This window comes from Panthera tigris, chromosome D4 (assembly GCF_018350195.1).
Source record: "Panthera tigris isolate Pti1 chromosome D4, P.tigris_Pti1_mat1.1, whole genome shotgun sequence".
Taxonomy (NCBI): Eukaryota; Metazoa; Chordata; class Mammalia; order Carnivora; family Felidae; genus Panthera; species Panthera tigris.
In genome coordinates this window covers 16,581,867-16,603,269 of record NC_056672.1, presented here as the reverse complement: position 1 = coordinate 16,603,269, position 21,403 = coordinate 16,581,867, and the positions used below count along the sequence as shown (strand labels likewise).

The following is a 21,403-nucleotide window of genomic DNA, read 5'->3' as shown; positions in this document are numbered from 1 at the left end:
AAACATGCTCAAATTTAGATGAACGTACTATGTTCAGATCTTTCTATTTAGGGATGTAATTTGAATGTAACACATTTTGATGTATTCTCTATTTTTTTTCTTCCTTTTAACAAGGTCTAGAACCCCCTATATATCAGAAAATGAAAACTAAAGAAATTGAACGGCATGCTGTACAAGTCAGTGATTATCTAAAGCAGTCTCAAGAGGTAAAAACATCTTACTTGATATTTAAAAAAATGTGTGCACACGCTCTCTAACTCCTTGACTGTGTCTGTTTTACCTTTATGCCCCATAATTGGCTTCCTCTTTTTATTGGTATTACATTTAAATCTTTGCTTTGAATATATGCTCAGGTTGTTCACTCTGCCCCCAACGCCTGCCATTCTTTCCTTCTTCTCCATTCAATATATCTGTCCATCCAGTAATTTATCCTGGGCGTTTTTAACATGAAAGATAAATAATTCAGGAATTTTTGTAATTGTTTCGAAATACATGAATGTTGCCACATGGAAGAAGAATAAGGTATTTTCAATACGCTTTAAAAGGTGGAGCTAGAGTCAACATATAGAAGGTACCGGGAGGCAGATTTCAGCCCACTCTGAGGAGGAATTTTTAGCAATTGGAGCTTTCTAAGGATGGAATGGTTTATTTCTGGAAGCAGTAAGTTCCTTACTGAGTGTGGTTAGTCAACCAGGCTGAGCAAACATTTTTGCAGATGTGTTGGGGCAGGGCGGGCGGGGGGGATTTGGGCGTTGAGGGGTAAAGGGCCCTTTGTCTTTCTCCAACACTGAGGTTCTCTGATTGTGGTCTTGTGTTTCTCACATCTGCAGATATGTTTCTGTTTTACTACCATCCACCATGTGGGAAGTGTGATCTCGTTAGACTAATGCAAGAAATCTAATTTTGCTCTTGGTTTGCATGTTATTTCTATGAACTTGGGAACCGTATCCACAATACCTGTAGGAATGTATGCTAATGAGCTCATGAATGTAATTTGTAGAAGGTTTTGAAAACAAAATGTAAGACTGCTTGGAGGTAGGTGATTGGAGGCAAGAACATGTCTGCCATATCAAATCCTACTTTGCTACTTCCTGGGTTTCAGAGCTACGTATATTAATTAACCTCTGAGCTCTGTTAGCTATGTCTCTAAAATGGGGCTAATGCCATTCTTACGAGATTATTGGCAGTGGATAACAAAAATAACACCAGTGGAAACACCTAGAGCAATGCCTGGAGCGTACCAGGTTTCAAGAAGTAATAGATGAATCTAAGTAGAAAATAGAATGATAAGTTCAAGGTAATGTTATTCTAAATAATCATCAACCGAAACAATAATATCCTGATAGAAGTCATAATGATGTAATGATTGACGTTTCTTGTCAACTTCAACCTTCGTTCCTTCTTCCACGTCATTGACTATTGACTCTCATTTCTGTGAAAACCTTTAATACATTACATTCTCTCTACGATGTCCCCACAAAAATAATTTCATTCTGCTTAAGTCAGTCAACACATTGAGTTATTCAGATATTGTGCTAACATTATGCATCTTTCTAACTTGAATTTAGTGCATCCAGTAAAAGGGAAGTATTGAGTTAGAGAATGGGGGGTTGGGTAAAGAACTATGCCCTCCAAGGCATGTGTATTGCAAATGTATTACCAGAAGCTTGGGGTAGGAGAATGCTGGGTGAATGTGCAATGACCTTTCCCTTCCACTCAGGATCTGAGCAAAAACTCCTTGTGGAGCTCCAGGAGCACCAGCTTCAATAGGAACTCCCTGTGAGTATTTCTAAATGTATGTTTTTAAAGCATCTTTGGCTTCTTTTTTCTTTAACATGATTGGGAACAAAGGTTTCATCGGGTCAGGAAAAGAGGGGGAAAAACGTGTTTGCAATGATAGTATTTTTCTCTTGGTAGCAAGAAGGAAAATCACTTATTCTCCAAGTTTTCCCATTTCTGGCACTAAGATCTCACCTCAGTGCCTTTTAAGAATATAATGAAACACATATTACCACAGCAGATTAAACATTTGCCTTTTCAGTGTCAAAAAAAGCACATGCAGAATAATGAGTATCCCAACTTCTCTGACAGATAAGATTGTGAAATTTGCGTTCAAGAGTAAGGACAAATCTGTCTGGCCTAAAGAAAAAGACTGAAAACCTGGTAGTTTTCTCTTTAGATTTTTTTTTCAGATTGTTAATTTTAGTTTATGAGGTTTATCATTTTTATTTTTGGTTTCTCATGAACATCCTAAGTGTCTATCAAAGCAGTAACTCTTTGAGAAGGATGGAGACGTAGCAAAGGGAAGATAGGGGTCGGGAGAGAGAGAGAGAGAAAGAGAGAGAGAGAGAGAGAGAGAGGGAGGAGATAGAGAAGTCACATGGGTGTAGGCTTGAGTATTTTCCTGGAATTTTATTTATTCCGAGAAATAAAGTTTGAAAACCAGCCAAGCAAAATTATTGTACTTCATTTGTAGTGTTTTCTGGACTTCTCTAGTTACATCATCAAACTGTCTGTACAGCTGGGGGAACAGAATTCTAAACCATCTAACGTGTGAAGGCCAGTTGATCCTAAGCACTGGAATGTGACTTGCAGTTTTCAGCCAGCGCTATTTGAGATGGCCTTTTTTTCTGGAACTGCCATCAAGGTCTCTGTGTGCAAGCCTGCCTCTAGACTCCAAGTGCACATGACTTTCTCCTCCCAGAGGTTCAGTAGTTTGTGCTCATGCAGAGTACTGGGTTATTGCAGCATGAAATTAAACAATAATTGTAATTGTACTTTCTTCCCTAAGGACCTTCAATACTGGAGATATTCTTTGAATGCGTCTATTCAGACTTGCCTGTGGCCACTTGTGCACTTGAGCAGGGCAAGTAACAATTTACAGAGAGTTAATTTCAGTCCATGAACATTTAGGGGCCACGTGGGCTAATGAAACTGATTTGTAGGCTTGTCCGGAGACATTCACAGACTCATTTGTAGGCATCTGCTTTGCATAGTTCAGGAACCCTTTAGTTTAATTGATCCAGAACAACACAAACACAGTGAAGTCTTATATTGGTTAGCTTAGAGCGTGTGCAGTAAATGAATCACACACATATGTGGTATTCATTTTTCTATGAAAATAATCGCAGGGTTGCAAACCATTTCTCTATTGATAGAGATAGGGGTCAAACGACACTTCTTTCAAGGAGAATACACACACACACATACATATATATAGACATATAGACTCTGTATTGTTACTATTGCACATACTTTTCCTTTTTCTGGTCATTGACAGATTTAAAGAATTATCTAAACAATTTTCGTTTTTCAAACAGGTTGAGAAGTTCAAATGGAGTTGACAGTAAGTTTTTGTATTTAAACATGTTATTTTTCCTTTTATTCATGGTGAAGTTCACTGCCCTGCTGAGATTTTTGTAGTTCCTGAAGTTCTATTTATGATTTTGCCTATTATACGAAGTAGAAAGTTCAGTAGAAAAGTAGAAAGTTGATTGTCTTTCTCCACATAAATCAGGATTGATGTATGGTTTAAAGTTTTCTTTTGAACTGCCTATTTTTGACAGTGATTTTCCAATTTCCTCTGTGAGTGAGAGTGTTTCCACTGAGCTCATTTCAACTGTTCGACCACTCTTCCTGTCAATTAATGAGCTTTTACATATAGCTCATTAAGAGCTATTCATCTTATATGTGGATACCCTTTCCGTATGGTTCCTGTAGGCCTCTGTGCCCCAAGTGGCTGCGTAGGGCTAGGTCATGGGAGACAACTCCCTAGCAAAACCACTCTCAAGGCTGTTCTCAAACTTCACCACAGCCTACAAGCTCCTTTCCATGTTCTTGACCTCTTGATGCAGATGGGGTTCCTTCTCTTCCACGGCCTTGTTCCATCCCACTTTCTCTGGTTTTCAGTAGCTCTTGCAATTGCTTCCTTCTCCTTCAACTGCGTACATATTTAAGTCATTTTCTGTACCAAAGAAACAATAACTGTTTTCTCGATGTTACCGAGCTTCCAAACTGCCACTTCTATCCACCTCGAAATTAATGAGAGAGCGTTAGCATTTGCTCTGCATAGTGCCTGTCCCCACCACTCTACTGAAGCTGCGTTCTAGATGCCAAATCACACAACCTTTTTTTTTTTTTTTTTTTTTTTTTTTTTTTTTTTTTTTTAGTCTTCATGGAACTTGTAGCATTTGCTGTTGACCATTTTATCCATTTTCAAAGTTTCTTGGAGGCTGTTCTTCCTGGGCTATTAATTGTATTACTTTGTTGTTGCCTGGCGTTTCTGATCACTTACTCTTCCTTTGCCCAAACTGGGCCTCTTACTCATGTATACTGCCTTTCCCAGCCCACTCCTCTTAGCCATCAACTTTGTTTTCTAACTCCGTACTACCCCCACCTCCCGCCCCCCATCCTTACAAGGTGTCTGTTTTGCCCTACCCCACTGCTTCTGCCTTACAGCCTCCAACATTTATTTTCCTAAGTAAAAAAGTTTTGCCCTTTATTTCATGTTAGCATTCTGGTGGTTTCTCTCCCTTTGCACTTTCCCGTGTTCACCCTGGAATTACCTTCTGAAAGATGAACCGTCACTTATGTCGAAGCTTCCAGGGGCTTCCCGTTACCTACAGGATTGGCTGCAAATTCCTTAGTTCTTCTCGGTGCTTTCGACAGCCTGGCCCTCATCCAAATTTCCAGGCTCAAGTTCATTCTTTAGGTCAACATTTCTGCCACATAGAATATGACCACCTTCCTATGCACCCCTCCACTTGAGTGCCTAGAAGACATCTCAGGCAAAATGCACCCTCTTCTTCCTCACTCATCTCTGGAAATGACAACTCCATCCTTCCAGTTGCTGAGGTCAAAGTCTCGCCATCGTATTTCACTCCTGTTTTCCCACATCCCCGCTTCCAACCCATCCCTCAAAATATATCAAGAATCTGACCACTTTGCTACCCCCATGTACCACTCTTCATCTTGATCCTGGGTTACAGGATGGCCTCCAAACTATTGCTCTCTGACAGTCAATTTCCAGAGTGCAGTCAGAATAACCCTTTTAAACTGAGATTCTAATCAAGTCACTCTTCTGCTCCAATGGCATCTCATCACACTCTGTAAACTCGAAGTCCAAACAGGCTCTACAAGGCCCTACTGATCTGCTGCCCCTCCTCCCACTCTCCAAACCCGTTTCCTCTCGGCACAGTCCACTCTGGCCACACTCTCTATGGTCCTGCCTCTGGGCATTTGCACTTGCTGTCGCCTCTACCTGGAATATTTTTCGTTTTGCCATGTGACTATCCCTCTCTTCCTTCACGTCTCTGCTCACATTTTACCTTATCACAGAGGCCTTGCCTTTGCCACCCTTAAAATAATAGCCTCCCTGTCTCCCACACTTTCTAACCCTGTAGCTTGAATATATGTAATACTGTATGCACTATGTATTTACTTGTTTATTTATTTTCCTTTCACTAGAATGTAGCCAGAGATTTTACCTGTTTTTTCTTTTTATTTTGTTTTTGTTTTTGTTTTTTGTTTTTACTGCTCCTCTCTCAAGCACCTGGTAGGTGTGGAATAAATATGTTTTGAATGAATGTGAACAGTTCCTTCCCACAGTTCCTTAAATGGTGGAACCGGAACTGAAACTCAGCTTTCTCAGATTCAGATGTCCATACTCTTGAAGAATATCACATTGGCATGCCTGGGTGGCTCAGTCGGTTAAGTGTCTGACTTCGTTTCAGCCCAGGTCATTGCCTTATGGTTTGTGAGTTCGAGCCCCGCAAAGGGCCCCGTGCTGATAGTGTGGAGCCTGCTTGGGATTCTCTCTCTCTCTCTCTATCTCTCTCTCTCTCTCTCTCTCTGTCCCTCTCTCACTCGTGTGTGCTCTCTCCCTCTCAAAATAAATTTAAAAATTAAATCAAAAAAAGAATATCACATCGAGGAGCTCCTGGGTGGCTCAGTCGCTTGAGTGTCTGACTTCTGATTTTGGCTCAGGTCATGGTCTCAGGGTTGTGGGATCGAGCCCGTATCAGGCTCCGTGCTGAGCGTGATTTGCTCTCTCTCTCCCTCTGCCCCTCTCCCCCACTTGCATTTTCTCTCTCTCTCTCTCTCTCTCTCTCAAAAAAAAAAAGTATCACATTGCTTGTCTATGAAGGTTCCATAAGTCTCTGTATACACCTCTATTACGTTACTTAGCCAACCGTGTTGTGACCATAGTTTACATGTCTTTTGCTCTCAGTATTTCACAGTTTCTTTTTTCAAGGGCAGAAGCCATAACTTATTCACATCTGTCTTGCCCAGCATGACCTATAGTGGCAGCTGAACACTTTTTAATTTTTATCATTGAGTGAACTGAGAAAGAAAGAAAGTCTTTTCTTTGCTGATGTTACTGTTTACCAAGCACCCCCAGAGGAAGGGATTTTTGTTCCTTTCCTTATCCAGCAACAAGAAGCCAGAGAGATCTGTGAAATTGGGCTCATTATGCTGCTTACTCTACTAGGTATAAAGAAGTTGCCACCGTGAGACTAAAGTTCTCCACTTTAATTTTAATTTTATGAAATGGCAAAACTGTTGCAAAGGATTTCTCTAGAGCCTTGTAATTTAGGACTTGAGAAGGTAGAAGGGAACCAGTTAAACTTGCGGGAGGTGTTCCCAACAAAGAAGTCCCTTGGCATCATGTTCCCCACCCACTTCTTTGTTTCTGGTGTATGCCTCTTAATTTGTTTTCATCAGTTTGTTGTCATTTTAGGTCAGTGAAGTGGACTGCTAATAACTTGGTATTAATAATGTCTTTATATGGGCACTGCGTCTTGGTGGGAGCTCAGAGAATTGTGCTCTGGGGATGTCATGAAGTGTGATGGGCAGTCGAGTGTCTTCCACAACCCAGAGGTGTAATTGGTTCAGAGGAAATACATCTTTGAGGCTAATATTACCTGTCTTTCTCCAATTCCCTATATAAACATGTTTGGAGATATTACATTGATGATTGGAAGCTGTCAGGATACCATGCCCAATAACGTGGTTAAAGGATATTAGGCAATCTTTCTCAAAGACTGAGAAGCCATTGTGATTAACCTGTTCAATAATAAGTCTGAAGGCAATATATTCATAAGCATGTATTTATCACCAGCCACGTAATTAAAATGCCAATCTTCTCTACAATTTCAGAAATCTCAGCCTCCTTAAAAAGCCCTCAAGAGCCTCACCATCATTATTCAGGTAGGACACATGCACCTAGACATGTCAACTGAGCTAAACGTCTGTGATTCTGCCCTCGTGAACAGGAGTATTGATGAATTTTGAAGTATTGATACGACTCCCAACAAGATGTTATTCACTCTCATGAGAAGAGCATTCAGATTTCTTATCTTGCCATTTACTTGGGAAAACAAGTTGTTAGGATTTAAGAGAATATGGAATTAAAAAGCATTTTTGTCTGTATTTGCAAGTTCCAAATGGTGAAGGAGAAGGGTGACCTTGAGATTTAAAAAGTCCTTACAAGTCCGAAGCCAGAGATCTCCATATTTTGGATGGGGCCTAAAACTAGCTCTTTGAAGGAGGATTTTATACCCTCCCTGGCTCTCAAGTGAACATAACCACCGAATGAATGCCAACCCCACTGAGTAAGTTCAACAAAGACACCTTACAAGGATGTCATTAAACAAGATGTCAAGGGTCTTGACTCTCATAAGCAACATTGCTTCACAGTGCTTCAGTTGTCTTTCTTTCAGAGTGGGAGTAATTGTACTTGCCCTTCCTGAGGAACAATCTGCCAAAGGGCTAGTAAGAATTAAGAGGGAAACACTTTGAAATGCAAAGCGATGTAACAACCAACTGGACTTGTGCCATTGGTTGGTCTTCTGCGTGTCATTGCTGTCAGCACTGGATGAGATGATACACAGCCAAGCCTTTTACACGGTCTTTTTTACACAGCTCAGCACATGAGTGAGAGTTTATTGGTGTGACAGTTACCGTTACTATCATATCAAGGTCATGTGTTCAAGGTCCACTAATAGACTGCCTTTTCCTAAATTCTCCTCCGTAGTGAATAGTGTTTCAGTGGATTCCAGACTCCACATTCTAGGTTCTTATAACTGGGTCTTTCAGCTCAGCAGTAATAATCCAATATTTTGACTCCAGCTGTCAACTCTAGAAAGTCTGGTGAAGAATACTGGAACTCATATTGACTCTGATCTGTTAGGATACGGCTCTTAACAGGAAAATGCAGATCACTTGCTTCTAATTAAAACTGGTCTTCGGTTCTCTCTGGGAAAAGAAGGTGAACTGTGCAAAGTCAACAGTAGATGTCCCCACAGTCCACTGTGCATTAGATTTGCTCTGGAAAAGACCGACCAGAGAAGGAAGACCACAGAATGCTCTCTAAAGGAAAGTTCCACATATGTATGGATTAGTCTCTGATGTGATGTTCGGGAGAGTGGAAGTGACAGCCCTACCTCGGACGATGTTATGTAATCTCATATAGTTCGTAAGACTGGGGTATACTTCCTGTTGAAGGCATAGTTTCTTTTTAAAACTGGGTTGTGGGTAATATTTTTGATGAAAGCAAAAGTGAGGGGTCTTTGAAATGAACATTTTCTGTGTTGTATGAGTAGATTGATGTGGGGGAGGCTTGCTGTGCATTCAATCCACTGACGCATACTTAAAATAGTAAATCTCTTTTTGTTTGCAGCCATTGAAAGGAATAATTTAATGAGGCTTTCTCAGACTATACCATTTACACCAATCCAACTGTTTGGTGAGTGCCATTTCTACCTTCTTGAGGCCGTGCCAGGGCAGAGGCATAACATCTGAGAAGCAGAAACCATTTTGCATCGTTTTAGCTGAAGATTTTGCTTTGCTAGTGGTTGCGGTTTAGTGAGACGAATTTCCTAAAGTGGAAATTCTTGTTAACTGCCTAGCCAGCATCTAGGGTCAAAATCTAATGCTGTAGGGATGGGACCGATAATGAACAGCAGTTGGGAAAAAAGCAATAATGTTGCACCTGGCATTCACTGATGTAAGGCTGGAAGTAGGAGAGAAAAGAACCATCCAACCATGTGTAATAAACACAGAAGAAAGAGATAAATGTCAATACGGTAAAAACTAACAGGCATCTGAAGGGAAATGCTTTGTGTATTGTTTTTTTGTTTGTTTTGTTTCATGTAAACTAATTGCTCTTAGCTCAGAGAGTAAATGCCACTTTTAAAGGCTGAAGTAGTAAGGAAAAACAAGCTCGCATTAAGCCAAGACTACCACGAGTCTTGCTGTCCAGCCAGCTGACAATGTAACAACTCTGTCCTAGATCTTAGTTCTCTTCATATGGGGACAGATCAGGTGGCTTCTGATCAGGGACGCAAAAGCCTTCTCCTTCCTCATGACTCCATGGCTAGTTCTGCAACTTAGGAGCTCTGCTCTAAATCCTCTAAGTATTTAAGTATTTAGAAGTCTAAAGAGACCGTCAGTGGCATTTATCTGGGTACCAACAATAAGTATTCGAATTATTTATTGAGTATTGAATAAGAATTACCTAGACATATTTTTTTGGTAAGCAATTCGATGCAAGAGTGAGTAAATAGATTCCTTTCTTGGTAAATCAGTATCGTGTTAGCAACAAAACAAAACAAAATGGGCATTTAAAGCAGAGGTATAAGGAGAAAATCAAACACAGGTTGGGCAGAAACTGTGTCTAGAATATGTTCCTTCTGTTATGAAGCATTAAACACTGTATTAGGTGGAGTCTAAGACTCCTAATACAGGAACACTGTATTAGGTTCCATTAAAAGTGGAAGTTATCTAGCAGTTATAAAGAGCATTTTGTGTCTAAAATCTATTAAGTGGGCTTGAGTTGGTATCTGAGGTTCTAGTTCACGTTAGTGAAGTTAACATATTTAATCTTTACAGCCACCCAGTGAGGTGAGCATTATTTTCACCTTCATTTTACTGCTGAGGAAAGTGAGGCTTTCAGGAACTTGTCTAAGGGCACAAAGGAAGGAGGGGGAGGCTCTGGGATATGACCTTGGTGCTAACTCTAGCTGTGTTTAAACCATGAGTTCTCAGTAGGGGTAATGTCACCCCTAAGGGAGCAGAAACTTCTTTTTATGTATAAAGCACAGGTATCTCTATCTCTATATCTGTATATATCTGTATATGTCTGTATGTAAGTATGTATATTTCTATGTATATATTGTATGTACATGTCATTATACACACACACACACATACAGTACATGCATGTATCAGTACATGTACATACACACAGTGTATTTTTAGTATTAAAATGTCATGGAAGGGGGAATTAGGGAAAAATCTAATAAGGCTTTAAAGGGGATGGTAATGAAAACACAGGATTAAACTATCTCTTTGGACGTATTTGTATTTAACAAAAGAAGCATAGCTCTGCTACTTTGATTTTCATTTTGTCTGGTTATAGTTTATAATAAGAACAATTTAATTCTTATATATCAGCTGATGCTTTGTCCCTTCCTCCTCCGTCCCTCTCTCTACCCCTGCCCTTTATGAGACAATAACGTGGCCAAAATCCATGCTTCTGTTCTGTACTTGTTCCTGCAGAGGTGAAATTCCCATTCTCTTCTGTTCACTGGGAAACGGAATGAATTCTGAGTTGTTATTTGGGACGCCGTCCCTGTCAGACATGAGCTACCATTGAACTTCTCACCTGTACTTCTTTTTGTAGCAGGAGAAGAGGTAACTGTCTACAGGCTGGAGGAGAGTTCCCCTTTGAATCTTGGGAAAAGCATGTCTTCTTGGTCCCAGCGAGGGAGAGCCGCAATGATCCAGGTGCTGTCCCGAGAGGAGATGGGCGGCGGGCTCCGCAAAGCCATGAGGGTCGTCAGCACCTGGTCTGAGGATGATGTTCTCCGGCCAGGGCAGGTTTTCATCGTGAAGTCCTTTCTACCTGAGGTTGTGCAGTCATGGCACAGAATCTTCCAGGAGAGTACTGTGCTTCATCTTTGCCTCAGGGTAAGTCCGAGACCCAGAGCCCAGCTGGATAGGTCAAAGAGTGGCGTTCTGGCTACATCCTGATTGGAGACCGTTATCCTCAACCCAGAGGATAGCCTGTTCTGTTCTGGAAGTGGTGGCATTTCATTATTTTTGTTTTGTAGAGCTTTTCCTTTTGGAATAGAGCGGTCGGAGCTGAATGAGGCTAAAAATCACACTGGGGAGGCCTTGAGTGTTTCTGTGATCATTGATCAGCATGCATATGATAGCAAACTAATATTTTTGTCAATGCTCCCAATTTCGTAGGAAATTCAACAACAAAGAGCTGCTCAAAAGCTTATCTATACTTTCAACCAAGTGAAACCACAAACCATTCCCTACACGCCAAGGTGAGTATAGGGAATAAGGGCACCCCAGTCCTTCATTTTAAATAGGAACTTCTCTCAATTTCTTCTGAGCCCTGTTAGTCATGAGAAATGCCAGACCCACAGGGTAGTTCTCCACAATCTTCTTTTTGGGTTATTCCTTCCACAGTCCCAGAGACTGGTAACAAGAAAGGTAGGTGTCCCAGGAATATCTTGGCTTAAACACTGAAGTTATGTGAGTGGAAGAGAGAAGTTCAGGCAGAGACCATGACTAACTTCTCAGTTACATGAGACAGGGAGACCCTAGATGTCGTTACTAAGGTCCGGGAACATTATGGAAGAAAAACCTTTCTATTTTAAGCAGTTTCTTCCCCTAATATCTTAGAGAAATTAGGGAACTTTATGAGAATGAACTCTTGTTACTTTTGCTTGAGTGTCTCAAGATGCTTGCATTAGGGAGATGGATCATAATTCGGTGCTGGGGATTATGGTCAAGTTTTATTGTTTCGTTTTTAAGGAACTCTATAGAGCATGGCAAGAAACAAAGTTGAGTCCAGTACTCATAAGGGATTTGGAAGGTTTCCTCAAAGAGAAGGGAGGTCGGTCGGCATGGGAAAATCTCTCAATCTTTGCATTCTGTCCCTGCCACAGAAAGGCAAGGGCATGTTCATTGAGGCTGCCTCGAGTGAGAGTTAGATAATCTTCCCTGATGCTGACTGTCTGGTAACGTGAGTTTCACCTTTGCTGCCTTGTGGGGACTCACTGGCCTCCTTTTCACCCTCACAGGTTTCTGGAAGTTTTCTTAATCTACTGCCATTCGGCTAACCAGTGGTTGACCATTGAGAAGTATATGACGGGAGAGTTCCGGAAGTACAACAATAACAATGGTGATGAAATTGCCCCCAGCAACACCTTGGAGGAGCTGTTGTTGGCTTTCTCTCACTGGACCTATGAGTATACCCGGGGAGAGCTGCTGGTTTTAGATCTGCAAGGTGATTGATCGCCGAGGACTTGATAAAACAAGCATGAGGCACAGTTCAGGAACCATTGACCAGGGATCCTTTCTGCATGTCGTTGTCAGCTACATTTGACCCTGGCTCTTTCTTTGCTCAAAGCCACAGTTAAGGTCTTTCAGTGGAGACATTCCCTGATAGTGTATGCTTTCTTCCCCTTGATTTGAACACTGAAAGATGATATCAATTTTCTGAGTGTATTTATTATTTGTGAGACTGTGCAGAGGGTGAGAAAACAGGCAGGTGTCCCAAGAAATCTTGCAAGAACCAGGATGGACAATGTATTGAGTTGCCCTACCTGGCTTTGAAGGGAGGTAGGACCATTTATTTCAGAGACTTTGGACAGTGGTGATCATGAGCCCCTACTATGTTGCTTCCCATTTAGCTCCAGAGAAAAATATAGGCTGATGATTAGCTGCCTAAAATTTAAGTACGCCTGAAACTTTGATCTCAATGGGGAATGAATTTTGTACCAAATTTTCTAGTTTTATAGCTTTATGGCTGGGACTTAACATTCATAACAGCACTTAGACGTGTGTTTATACACACAGGAAAGTAATTTCTGGGGCATTTTTCATGATTTTGAGCTCAATGCTTTAGTAGTTTATAGTTTCCCTTGCTCTCTTTGCTGTGTACCTTGATATGACAGTTCATGAAAGTACAAACTCAGTCTGAGAGAGGCGACACAGTACACTCATATTTAATGGAAGCCTCTGATCAGCTAGTCTCTCCACTGTCAACCTCCCATGTGACTTAAAATCCTGCAGCACAAAACTGAGTGTTTCCAGCAGGCTTTCCTTGAAGACACAGAACAAAATATGTATTAAGGTCAAAGTTTAGTCCTTGGGCTCACTCACTGGGGCTTTGGTTTTAATTTTTTTTTCCAACGTTTTTTATTTATTTTTGGGACAGAGAGAGACAGAGCATGAACGGGGGAGGGGCAGAGAGAGAGGGAGATGAGGAATCGGAAACAGGCTCCAGGCTCCGAGCCATCAGCCCAGAGCCTGACGCGGGGCTCGAACTCACGGACCGCGAGATCGTGACCTGGCTGAAGTCGGACGCTTAACCGACTGCGCCACCCAGGCGCCCCGGCTTTGGTTTTAAATAGGGGATTTAGTCCAGGAAATTTCATAGAAGTTATCGGACTTAATCCTAGAAGCAGCACCTCAAGGTAGATATTATGGGGAATTTAGGCCCAGGAGGTTTATAAATGTTAAGTTTTTACGTATTTATTTTGAGAGAGTTAGAGACAGCCTGAGTGGGGAAGGGCAGAGAGAGGGAGAGAGAATCCCAAGCAGGCTCTGTGCTGCCATTGCAGAGCCTGACGTGGGGCTTGAACTCATGAACTGTGAGATCATGACCTGATAGGCCCAAAAAGTTTAAATAACTTGCGCAAAGTTGCACAGCTCCTACAGAGGGAGCCAGGATGCAGACTGAAGCTGTTTTGGCCATCTATGTTCTTTTCTTCTCATGATACTGTCTTTTGTTTCTTTATGAATTTCAGAGGACATAACCATGTTATGGTTCATTTAAACAGATTGGGCTTATCCCTTGTGCTCTCTGACTTCCCCACCTCTCCAATCCTGGGATTCTGCACTGGAAGCCAGGCTTGGAGGCTGGGCACAGTCAAGATAAATAATCCTGAGGCATCGTGAGCAACATCCAATACATTTTGATTGAAATTTGTACCATGTGCTCAAGGATGTGTATAGACTTTTTAAAGTACACATAAGTCCTGCTGTCTTTTCAGATCTGTACTGTTTGCAGAGTTGAGTTATATTTCTAACCCTCAAACACAATATTTTAGGAAGCAATATAAACAAAAGTTAAAACAGTCAACATGATTCAGCTTTTAAACCAGCAAGTACGTGATCCATGTAAACTCAGCATGCTGGTGCCCAAGGCATCTGCTTTTGTAGCTCATGTTGGAGAGAGGTTGATTGTTTTCATCTGTATTTGAGTGTCTCTGCTTTGAGTTTTGGGTGGAGTTGTTTAAAAAGAAAAAACAAAAACAAACAAACAACAAAAAAAAAACAACCAAAGAAAAACTTTAAGGAATTAATGATGACTCTTTAGTGTGTTTTGTATTCCACTTGAATAGGTTTTTCTTTAATGATGTTTATGTTTGGGGATTTTTATGTCTCTAAGTAATCCAAAGTGACATTAAACAGAACAAATGCTGCGTTGATAGTCTTGGGGGGGAAATGGAATTAACTTTATTCTTTTACTGGGCAATTATGTGAATTGCAGAACTAGGCCACTCCAAATAAACGATGTCAAAACACTGACCTTCAAAGAAGAGGAGAGTGGACATCATAGAACAAGCATGAAGAAATTGAGATACTTATTGGAGAGTTTTGGTCAGTTGGGGAGGCCTGAATTTATGGAAGAATATGAGTCCTATAATAGTAACTATAAGCAGTTACATTACTACTACCAGCAGCTGACATCTACCAAGTATTTATTTTCCGTCAGGCACTTGGGTGAAGACTTCATGCATTACGATATTTAATCCACACCAAGTTGGAAAGGAGAAATGGGGAGAATATATGTATTCTTAGAATACCTTAATGGTTTTTGGTTCAGTTTCGTATTTGATTGGTTAGTATTGTAGTCTTTGGAGAGATGATGGTACCTTGTTCAGATGGGTTCGGAGTGGGTAGAGATTGAGAGACCTACTGGCAGCAGTTTGGAGAAAGAGCCCTAGGTCGACAGTGTTAGGGTCTGACTCCTGGCTTCACCATGAATTAGCTGTGTGACCAGGGGGCAGCCACCTTGAGTCCCACTTTCCTCATTTGTAATGGGAGAGATGATATTATGCACTTAACTCATTGTTAACCCCTTATGTTAAGGAGCTGAAATGAGGCAAGTTCTTGACACATAGTGAGTCCTCAGTAATGTCATTTATTGTTGTTAGTAGTAATCTCTGTGTGACTCTTTATATTTATTTATTTATTTATTTCTTACTTATGTGTTTTTTTTTTGTTTTTTGTTTTTTGTTTTTTTTTGATAGAGAGTGTATGCATGAGTGTGTGTGCAGAGACAGAGAATCCCAAGCAGGCTCTGTGCTGTTATCATGGAGCCCAATGACTCACCAGCCGTGAGATCATGACCTGAGCCGAAAATCAAGATTCGGACGCTTAACCAACTGAGCTACCCAGGCACTCCAAATCTCTGTTTGGCTTTTTAAAATGGAAGCGAATCAGGGCATCTGGGTGGCTCAGCTGGTTAAGTGTCTGACTTCGGCTCAGGTCATGATCTCATGATTGGTGGGCTCGAGCTGACAGCTCAGAGCCTGGAGTCTGCTTCAGGTTCTGTGTCTCCCTCTCTCTCTGCCCCTTCCCCACTCATGCTCTGTTTCTCTGTTTCAAAAATAAATAAACATAAAAACATTTTTTTAAATGGAAGTGAATTGTCATCAGCTTGCTGTGGCTCCCTATTGCTTTGGGAGAAAGAAGGAATGAGGAACACTCTGGCAGTTTTTCTTTTTCTTTTTTTCTTCTCTTTTCTACTTTCTTCCAAAGGAGTGCCAATCACTAACCCAGGAGTTGCCACACTGGGCTTGGATGCTGAACTCTAAGGAAAGGCTTGACCAATTTCTTTTTCTTTCTTTCTTTCTTTCTTTCTTTCTTTCTTTCTTTCTTTCTAATATTTATTTATTTTTGGGAGAGTGCAAGCAGAGGAGGTAAAGAGAGAGGGAGACAGAGGATCTGAAGCTGGCTCTGTGCTGATAGGTTTGATAGCAGTGAGCCCAATGTGGAGCTCAAACTCATGAACCGTGAGATCATGTCCTGAGCCAAAGTCAGACGGCCAGCCGACTGAGCCACCCAGGTGGCCCAAGGCTTGACCAATTTCTGATCACTTGCAATTATACTGTAGTTTTCCAGTTTCTTTCCATTTAAAAATCCTACATATGAAGGCCTGCCTCATCATCATTAGATGTGAAATCCAACATTTAATCCCCAGCAATAGCAATGCAAAACAATGATACTTCAAATTACAGTGGTCTAGAGCATTCTTTTTTTAAAACTCATATTTTTCAAAGAACTTTGGAAGTATAGGTTTTTATATTCAGCAAAGCACTTTCCAGAGTAAGCATTTGCATTAACACTGTCATAATGAATCCTGCTGTTACAAAGAAGGTAACTTATTTCCAAGATGTAGAAGCTCACCAATGTATCCCAACGTGGTTGGGATCAGAATGTACGTGTCTGGGTTTCTCACAAGGTCATGCTGCGTACTACGTGCACATGGGCATTTACCCTGTTGAAGTTCGGTAAACACGTGCGATTGGGATTTTTGGACGTTGAAATGGCTAGTTTTCTTCCATATTTTCTCACTCACTAGAACGTTCCTTCTGCCATTGGAAGGCCCCAAAGTATGTATTTAGTAGTTACACTTTGAATCATCAGACTGGATTTAGGGATATAAAGGTTTGTGGAAATTCCACTCTCATTCTCCTTGTGGGATTTATTCATTAGGTAAATGAGATCATCAGAACATGATTTTACCAGTGGTAAGAAAATACAGTTTTACTTCACAAGAGGTCTTGATAGAAAAAAGATAATAAAAATAGCAGTTGGCATGTTTTAGCTTTCTCTGGGTCACTTTGCTAAGCAGCTTGTATACAATAGTTTACTGAATCCTCAGTAAGTGTATAAGATGAGGCCCATTATTCCGCACACTTTCAGATGAGAACATTGAGATTCAGAGAGATTAGAGAAGGTGTTCAGGTCACATAACTAGAAGACGACATAGCCCATGAGTGGGACCCAATCCCTTTGACTCCTGCCTATCTAACACGCAACAAGGTTTAAAGTAAACTGGAGCTGATGTGATTTTGATAAGACGTTTTCTCCCCTATAAACCTCCTTTTCTCCCATCTACATGACCTCTTTAAGTACTCTGCATATTCCCAGCTTAAATTTACAGTTTCCTCAGCCATCAGCCTAAAGCTTTCGTCATTGCTAGAAAGGTTCCGGCTTAAAGTTAGGTCTGAGCTTAAACATGAAAAGGATCTGTAGCCTTTAGTCTCTGTTGATGGTATTCGCACTTTCTGTCTGTTGTTCTGTTGATGTACTACATCATTAGAAAAGCAGGGCCTCTCTAGGCTGTTCGTTCTTGTATCTATAATAAGAAAAGGTATAAAGAGCTTCCTGTGACTTTTTCTTTAAAAAGAACAAAGACCGAGCAAATCACATTTTACACACTTCCCCTTGAGCCCGAGTTTCAGCCTTACTGTTACTTTCCCTGTACAAAACCAGTGTACAAAGAGATTCTAAGCCAGAGGCTCTTAAAGAAAATTCAGAGGGTCTGTGAACTCTGATGAGACAACAAATTACACTATTATTTTCACTAACCTACAACTGAAATTCATCATTTCCTTTGATTATAATGGAGACCACAAACCACAGTGGTATTAGGAGTACCCATGACTGTTTGCAATCGCAATTACCGATATTAACATAGCACTTTATGATGTTGGCAGATATCTCAAAACACTGTTATACTATGTATTACTTGATGTTACGGTAGTTATAGACTTGCACTAGATTCTGTTATTTAATGTGTTAATAAAGAAGCACATGTACTGCAGTATAATTTAAACATATTTTGATGACTGTATTTCAGTATCATTGGTTTCCTCTGCAATCTTATGTATTTAAATTATGCATTTTAAAACGTTATTCTGAGAAGGGGATCCGTTTTGTTTCCCCAGTCTGGCAAAGAGGGTCCTGACACAAAAATGCTTGGAAACTCCAAAAACAGGTCATTTTCCTAAGGAAGTCAGTTTCTTGGAGGAAAGAGCTATAAACTATAAGGGTTACATTTCCTTGTGAAAGATTTAACATATGGTAAAACATACCCAGCATGGCAGATATTACTACCATCAGAAACATCTCCCTCACCCTTTAAAATTTTTTTTTAATGTTTATTATTTTGAGAGAGAGAGAGAGAGAGAGACAGAGTGTGAGCGGGGAGGGGTAGAGAGAGAGGGAGGCACAGAATCTGAAGCAGGTTCCAGGCTCCGGGCTGTCAGCACAGAGCCCGACATGGGGCTTGAACCCACGAACCACGAGATCACGACCTGAGCCGAAGTTGGACACTTAACCATCTGAGCCACCCAGGCACCCCCTCACCCATTTTGTAACAGAGTCACTCTGAGTGTCAATTGCCATTTTGATCAGTGTTAGCACGAAATTACACTTACGCTATCCTTTTATGCTTTGGTGTCAATTTTTTAAAAAGTAATTAAAAAGTAAATTTTACTGGAGAAAACCATTTCAGAAAAGTGCACACGACATAAGCATATCTTTCAAGGAATTTTCACAACCGAGACATATGTGTAACCAGCATCCAGATCAAGAATTTGGGAGCATGTATATTCTCCTGGATATAAATGCTGCGTATATAGCATTTAACGGGTGCCTTTGATGGCACAGTGGTTGTATCTGCAGAACCACACAGCACCTGGTGCCCTGCCGAGCACTGACGGACTCCACCTACAGAGGCCGTGGCCTCATGTGAGGGACACAGGCTTTAGCTCAATTCGAATCCTGTCATCATCACTCGTGAACTGTGCAGACTCTGACAAATTGCTTCATCGTCTTCAAACATCAATGTACTTATTGGCAAAATGAGGCTGTGAGGATGCTCATGCTTTCCCTTTATGGTAGCTGAGAATTAGAGAAAATATAATTAGAATGTCTAGTATAGACAAATGGTAAATGAATGATGGATACCACCATCAGTAACTGTGAATACATCGCCGAGACATTCATTTGTGGCCTCAAAGTTTATAACAGCATAACAGAGGGCGTTGCGGGAGACAGTGAATTTACTAAAATTTTCAAGCCCACCTGGACAGTTTTTATGGTACATTTAATTCACATAATGTTGAACTTACTACAGGGTGAATGCAAGTTTAAAGAAAGAAATTAAGATTCTGGTTATTGTTTTCTTGAGTTTCTGAGGAAGTGAAATCCCCATTTGCTAAATGCATTTTCTTTTTTCTTTGGAGGTGTTGGGGAAAATTTGACTGATCCATCTGTTATAAAACCTGAAGACAAACAGTAAGTTAATTTATGATGTTCTCATTTCGAAAATCGCACTTAACACGTTGTACATGGTTTTATCAAAATAATTTTTAAACATTTATATTTCTTGCCTAGCTCCTAGAAAGATTTTGAGGCAGCTTATGTTTTCATAGAAGCTGGATATCTGTATTGGATATATATCTATCTATATCTACCTCTGTCTAATACCATAAGATTTTTTTTTTTTAATGCAGAACTTAGGAAATGGGAACAAAAAGAACATATGGAAATAAGATGAAATTTGGAGTTAATACACATAAATGGAAAATATAAAGACCAATGCCGTAACCAATGCAAATTTAACTCTGAGTTTTCTGGTGCCCCAAACAAAAGAGAAATATGGGTAGGTTCAACTTCTATAGGCTTTGACACGAAAACAGTTAGTGTCATAGGAGAAGCAAAGATTTCGTTGTTGTCTTCTCATTGGAGTCACTGCATCTCACGTCTTCGATCACATGCCTATAAATTGAAAGGCATCGAGTGTGCTATTCAGTCACAGCAAATCTACAAGAGGCCAAGAAAACAGGGCCTAAATATGAAGCATCAGACTGTCTGACTAAATTCAGGGATGCAGTTTAAATTCCACAGAAGAATGAGTCATCTGCCTGTCCTTTGAATTCCCATGGGCATTTGATCCCGGAAGTAGACTTTGGAGAAAGTTTGGCAGCGGAGGGTCTGAGGTTTTATTCTTCTGTTAAAGGTGATCAAAGGGACTTTGATCAAAATGGTTAAGGACTGATCAAAATGGCCGACAACAGTGCTTCCCAAACATGAGCTTCCCTCACAATCAATCACCAGGAGAACTGGTTGTGATTCAGTGGGTTTGGGGTGAGGTCAAATAAGGTAACAAGTTTCCAGACGATTCTGATGCTGCTGGCCTGGAGACGACACTTTGAGAACTGCTAGCATATGGTAGCTTGACCTCTCAGTTGTCCTAAATGTCTGTACTTGGCCCCTGGGTTGTAGAAACTAGATATGAAATGATCTATGTGGTCAGTCTTCATACAATAACACCTGAAATTTTTACCTCTCTCCCATAACACTCATATTGTAAACATTCGTTGCTTTAATGCGCTATTTTTTCCCCCTCAACTATTTACTCTAAATATATTCTCATGTGTAGGCATCTATGCCAAGAGGTTCATCTAAAAGTGTTTTAGCTATTTCTTTGGACTAGGTGAGTTAGAGAAGATAAAGGTCATCCATAATGCTCCTATGCATACAGTTTCTATGATATTTGAGCATAGAATGCATATTGTAACCTTTAGGGTACAGATAAAGGCTTTATTATTTTTTATTTTAGCAGATATTATTTTAGGATATTATTTCTTCCATAGCACCATGTGCCCAAGGGTTTAGAGTATGGACCTTGTACTATACATAGTACTTCCTTGATAAGTTTGCAGTGAAAAACTTTTTGCATAAAGAATGAACCAAGTTTATGTATACTTCATCATCTATTACATTTTTGACCTTGATATGTATGTCATTTAAAGTGACCTGAATATTTCCAACTTCTAGAATTTAAGAAGCTTATATTATCCCACTTGACAGTTGAGTATTTAATTGCATTCTGTAGGCCAGGGGGTCTCGGTTTCTATTAAGGTCACCTAGGAAACTAAAAAAAAAAAAAAAAAAAAAAAAAAATGCTTCTCAGAATGAGTATCAAATCAAAATTTATGGGGATGGAGTCCTGATGTTTGTATTTTTTGAGAAGTCACCTATGTGATTCTGCTGGGCAACCAAGGGTAGGGACCTCTTGTCTTACGGCAGACTCTATTGTTTATGACTTGAAGGTAGGAACTTTGGAAACTGATCGGATGGTGTCACTGTAGCCTGCCTGGTTTGGTGGGGTTACTTCATTCTGGGCGCAGTGGGTTTTCCTGGTGAAGGTAACTATTTTCTCACAGTGGTGGCAGGTCGCGTGTAATTGGTTCAACGAGGCACACGTTTTTGAGCGCCTTGTGTGACCAACCTG

General features: G+C 40.5%; 1 protein-coding gene across 1 annotated transcript in view; it reads left to right on the top strand.

Annotated features, from left to right (window-relative positions):
• Positions 1 to 21,403, top strand: part of TRPM6 (transient receptor potential cation channel subfamily M member 6) — a 202,834-nt gene that overhangs the window by 174,449 nt on the left and 6,982 nt on the right. The window contains exons 33-41 of the mRNA XM_042963460.1: positions 115 to 206; positions 1,721 to 1,779; positions 3,321 to 3,346; positions 7,159 to 7,209; positions 8,681 to 8,746; positions 10,685 to 10,971; positions 11,257 to 11,339; positions 12,102 to 12,307; positions 19,350 to 19,401. Of these exons, the coding sequence (XP_042819394.1) occupies positions 115 to 206; positions 1,721 to 1,779; positions 3,321 to 3,346; positions 7,159 to 7,209; positions 8,681 to 8,746; positions 10,685 to 10,971; positions 11,257 to 11,339; positions 12,102 to 12,307; positions 19,350 to 19,401 (922 nt within the window). The remainder of the gene's footprint in view (positions 1 to 114; positions 207 to 1,720; positions 1,780 to 3,320; positions 3,347 to 7,158; positions 7,210 to 8,680; positions 8,747 to 10,684; positions 10,972 to 11,256; positions 11,340 to 12,101; positions 12,308 to 19,349; positions 19,402 to 21,403) is intronic.